Source organism: Brassica oleracea, chromosome C6, assembly GCF_000695525.1.
Source record: "Brassica oleracea var. oleracea cultivar TO1000 chromosome C6, BOL, whole genome shotgun sequence".
NCBI classification, from domain to species: domain Eukaryota; kingdom Viridiplantae; phylum Streptophyta; class Magnoliopsida; order Brassicales; family Brassicaceae; genus Brassica; species Brassica oleracea.
In genome coordinates this window covers 26,783,317-26,788,857 of record NC_027753.1, presented here as the reverse complement: position 1 = coordinate 26,788,857, position 5,541 = coordinate 26,783,317, and the positions used below count along the sequence as shown (strand labels likewise).

General features: G+C 34.0%; 1 protein-coding gene across 1 annotated transcript; it reads right to left on the bottom strand.

Moving 5' to 3' along the window:
* Positions 1 to 3,428: 3,428 nt before the first annotated feature.
* LOC106298994 (protein SHI RELATED SEQUENCE 5-like) lies at positions 3,429 to 5,246 on the bottom strand. Its single transcript, XM_013735122.1, has 2 exons — positions 4,347 to 5,246; positions 3,429 to 3,979 (listed from the first exon to the last, which is right to left on the bottom strand). The coding sequence occupies exons 1-2, from the start codon at positions 4,972 to 4,974 to the stop codon at positions 3,609 to 3,611; spliced, it is 999 nt and encodes a 332-aa protein (XP_013590576.1). The 5' UTR covers positions 4,975 to 5,246; the 3' UTR covers positions 3,429 to 3,608.
* Between the last annotated feature and the right edge of the window lie 295 nt (positions 5,247 to 5,541).

Genomic DNA, 5,541 nt, shown 5'->3' with positions numbered 1-5,541 from the left:
ATAAAAATATTTATATTTATTAAAACTAATTTTGTATTTATAAAACATTTTTTTATTTATAAAAACTATTTTATTATTTTTTGTATTTTAAATATGTTTTCTATTTCAATTTTAATTTTATATTTTTGAATTTCAATTTAAAAAAATAAATTTATAATTTTTTTTTTGAATTTTGGAAATATTCCGAGGAAGTGTATCCCTCGGAATATTCCGACGACATTTCCCTCGAAATTCATTTCCTCGGAATTCCGTCGGAAATTTCCGAGGGATTTCCGAGGAAAGATGAATTTCCGAGGAGTTATTTCCGAGGACTTTTTTCGTCGGTATGTCGTCGGAATAAATGTCGTCGGAATAGCGTTATTCCGACGACATACCGACGATTTTTTCCCTCAGTATGCCGCTGTTTTCTTGTAGTGATATAACTTTTGGTATAAGTGTGAAATTATGTATTTAAAATAGATATTTTGTTTGAGAATGGCAGTTTATCATATGATGGGTGAAATAGGCAATAGCCGTGTACTATAGATTAGGGAGCTAGAGATTTACAGAGAACTGTTGAAAAATACATATTATTAGATAAGTACAAGTCTCATACCTATCGGCCTATCCTAACAACCCCAACATGGCTGTTGCGTATATTCATGATCATGAACTGTGTTTAAGGGGTTGAGACGTGAGCGAAGTGAAAATGCGCAAATTCTGCAATTCCTTTTTATAATGGCGGCCAAATGGGCCTTCAGTTTGTTTGTTAATCAATAAACGAAGTTTTCTCACATGGTCACTATTTGATATCTATAGATGCAGTAACCATCTACGATGGGAGTGTTGAAGTGAGTTTCAACTGTTGAGAGCCTTCCAATGAAGGTGTTGAAACATTGTGTCTATCTACGTGGATTCAACAAGTGTTGTAAAGTTTCAACAGTTGAAATTTTTTTTTTGTTGTCCCGCGCTGCCATATGTCACTTTATGATTGGGCAAAAAAATTATCATTAATTGTGTAGATTGCTTTTGATTTTTATTCTCACTCAATAATTCGAAATCATTTATTATGTAATAAATTTTTTTCTGAAAAATATTAAAATAATATGAAAATTTAAGATTTTTTTTATCTATAAATAGAGACTACTCTCATTTCATTTGGATACAGAAAAAAAAACGTCATTTTTCATTATAATCAACTATTTTAATGTTTTAACCTTGTTAAATGGATCTCAAAAATAATTTTTATATGTTATTTTAGTTTTCAAAGTTATTAATATATAATTTTTACGTTGTAAAAAATAAATATATAAATTATAAATAATGGGGTAGGGTGTTGGATTTTTTAAAACAAACTATTGTAGAAGATTAAAATGAAGTGAGTGTTGAATAAATGAGATGAAAGAAAGAGAATCTGATGTGAAATTTTAAAAAAAGAAAAGTATGGTGTTGATAACCAAATGAGCGTTGAAACCATTGTACTTGGTCTTAGAAGATTTCTATAATTCATGGAAAGGAGTTGAATTATTGAAAGATAAGAGATTGTCCTATCATAATCGACTTAGGTATAAGCATAACAGAAGTTGAGGAACGAGGACGCGTTTCAACATCTTTATCGGACAATAGTCTCTCACTTTGATCATAGACTTCACAATATGATGTGTCGAGTCTTTGGGACTCTTCGTGCTTCTTGCCCTATTATTTTCCCTTTTTCAACATAATTAATTAATATTTTACTCGCTAACTATCCTTTCAAACTTCACCTATGGTAATTAATAACTGCCTAGCATTTGACATGTGAGGATAACTATACGTACCAATAGAAGTACGGAACCACATATCACATATGTGTCATCACTCATCAGTACGTGAATATGAAAAAAAAGAAACACAAAAGTTACTAAAATTAGTTACAGAAAATTATGGCTAGAGAAGAGGTAACTCTAAAAGGAAAACCATAGGCTAATCCTACGAGTTATTCGAAATAAGAAGTGATACAGATTAAGCAAAGTATAAGAGGGGGTGCTCGTAATTTTGGATCAACTACTGTTATTGGAAACTGATTTATTAAAGTTAACCAAACAAATTTTATCGAGAGAGACTGAAATTAAACGAGTTATCACATGTCATGAGTCAGCTACTGTACAATTTTTCAGTAACTTCCATCTTCTCCTCTGTCATTTTAACTTGTCCTAAATCAAGCAATCCGTAACAGTACTAGGTAATCATATTTTTTTAACCACCAGTACTAGGTAATCATTATTGGTATTAATAGAACATTGTCAGTTCACACATATATTGTCACATTAAATATCAATTCACAAGGATAACGAAACCGATTTGGACGTAATGTATATGAAAGTATATCAGTCATCCGTAAATGTGTATAATACTTACAAGCTATAAGGACAAAAATATTAAATGAGGAGAGCTACAGACGAATGAAAGTCACACTCACATCCATGCAAGTGATGATCAAATAGCTAATTATCATAGTTCTGTAGGGGGGTAGTTTGGCATAAGTGCGCTGTATTACTATGAGTCTGTTTACATTCTCTACACCAATTAACAAATCACATGTTACGTATGGACTAATAATTTGATCTATTAACCCAATATTGTAGATAGGTGTTGAATCTAGTGGCTTATTCAATTACGAAACTTAGACTCACTAGATTAAAGATAATGCATCCATCTGATTTAAGCCGTCCAGTTTTTCCCTTTTTTTCCAACTTTTCAGAGATGTTAGTTATAGCATATATAGTATATTTCAATTGAAATTTAACTGGGTAATACAATAACTGTTTAAAGTTTCTTTATATACGGTTTTTTAAATCTTTGATCAATGGAACACGAAACCTAGTTGAGCATGATTATTGAGGAATTTTTAGGGTGGGGTTCTTAGCGGAATATAAGAATTCTTCTCTTAACTTTTAATTAGAAAAGCTAAGAACCAGTTCTTAAATAAGAGTTTTAAGAGCCGGTTCTTAACTTTTTTTAGTTAAAAGTTAATAGACGGATTCTTATATTCCGCTAAGAACTCATTCTAAGAACTCCCAATAATCATGCTCTAAGTCATGGTAGGATCTGGCAAGCAAACGGATGAACGGGGGAAAAGCAACTTCGAGCTCAACACCAACCAGAAAGCTAATTCACTATCAAACCCAAAAGTACTTTTATTAATTGATTAAAAAGTTCGTACTATATTTCTTACACCAATAAAGGACAGTGATATAATTAGTAATATATAAAACTTCTACCAGAAGACATTCGAATTGACACAAAGAGATTGATCCTAGGCAATGAACTAAAAAGAGATGTAGAAATGGTCTCAAGTAGAAAGATATAACGAATAATTACAAGAGGAAATTGAGAAAATGCAATAACCAAGCAATAATTTTTTTTTAAAAGAACTTTGAAACTAGAACAGTAACTTAACTCCCATTGATCTTAAAGATACATACACGTACGATGTGCATGTTAATCACCCACCACTAAGTAACAACCTAGATAATTAAGGGAGTTTTATCAAATTGTAGGAAATTTCAAAAGACAAAGGCGAATACAAAGGTCTCTTATTACAATTACGTTGTAAAGATGAAATAATATTCAATAATTGTGTCTGAATCTCAAGACCTTGGAGGTGTGAAGAATGGCGTACCGGAGATGTAGGAGCTAAGCTGAACCGGATAAAGCGATGAAGGATCGAGTATTAATCCAGTATTATTGTTTCCGGCAACAGTAACCGCCGTTTTAGCAGCAGTCTCTTCAGCATTGGTGGTTGTGGCTGTGGGAGCAAGGAGGTTAAGTTGGTGATGGTGATCTTGTTCTGGTCCTTGGTCATAAAGAATGCCTTTGAAGATATGTCCTCCAATGTTCACAGCCGTTTGATAAGCATATTCTTGATCATCTTCATCCTCTTCCATCGAGCTCACTCGAACGCATCGAAAAACCGCCGGTGAGCTAACTTCCGGTGGTAAGTTTTGACTCACCTCAAACCCTAAAATTTCATTAATGATTATAAAATGAAAAAAAAAAACCTAAAATAGTTTGGCCTATTATAGTAATGTTCTTGATTTTATATCCAATGAAGAAACGAAATCTGTAAATATATATTGCATTGCGTTTACATGAAATTAATCTTGGATAAACCCTTTTGTGTCGTCATGTTTACTAAGGAACAGTAGCTTTGACAAAATAAAGCAGTAATATCCGGCGGACATCCTCATTCACACCCAAATGATGTTGTACTTCTCCACAAACATTCATAATTAAAACTTTGACACTTTTCTTGAAAACTCAATCAATTTTGTAAGCTAAATTCAGTATCATCAATTTAAAAAACACAGACCATGATCAAAGCTTACCTGAATTAGAATTAGCATTCGGCACACGGGTAGCAATAGCCGATCCAGCACTACCACTATGGTCTTTATCAACATTATCACCACCACCATTTGCTTCTCGTAGGCGTTTTGCCTTTTGCGTTTCACGGCTGAAGGCTGAACGGTGCTGCAAGGAGGCGAGTTGAGCTAAACGCTCACGGCGTTTAACAGCAGGAACCCAAGTGCTCTTAACGTGAGTCCGACAGTGAAAGCCTCGGCTTTTACAACATGTTCTACATCTCATATGAGGACAATCTTTCTTAGCTTGATTCCCACAATCTTGACAATTCATACTTCCTTGTCTTGTTACCGTGAATCCTCCCGGCTCATGATCGGAGACTACGTTGAAGTGTAAACTCCGGCTCCTGTTATTGTTGTTGTTGTTGCTGCTGCTTCCGCTTGGGACCATTCCAAAGGAGTAAAAGTTTGCAGGAGCTGTGACATGTTGTTGTTGATGTTGTTCTTGGAAGTATTGAGGAGGCCAAATCTCGAAACCCTTGTTGGTGTTATAAATCTCGTCCTTGTAGAGATAAAGATAACTGCTCTTGTCCACTTGATGAAGATCTTGCTTGTTGTTGTCTCTCCCTCCTAGATAAAAGAATCCTGCCATTTATTTCCCCAGGGATAATCCACATAACACACACAACACACCCCAAAGAGATCCAAGAAAGAGTCAAATATTTTCCTTGCTTGGAGATTTTGAGAGTAATTAAATGATGAGGAGAAATGGATTAAGAGACTGCAAATGCCTTGGAATTAGTCTCTCGTCGTCAATTTTGGACAACACAATTTTGATCTCTGAAAGTGGAAATTGCTGGGTTTTCTGTGGGGAGAGAGAGAGAGAGAGAGAGAGAGAGAGGGAGAGAGAGGCTTTTAAGACAGAGAGAGTCCCATGAAGATCTTTTGCTTTGGGCATTTCTCTACAGTTATCTTCCAGTTGGAGTGAATCCCCATCACATAAATATCACTCACTATGTATGTTTAAAAGAAAAAAAAATACAAGAAAAAGAAAAATAAGATGACATTACTTTTAGTAATTTTTTTTTTTTACGTTTAGTAATTTTCTTAAGAGTAACGTCCATTATGTATGTTAATATTCGTTTTCTCTATTGGAGCACTCGTCAGTGCCGTCTTAACAAATATAATAATAGCCTTGGGCGAAATACGCAATATGAAC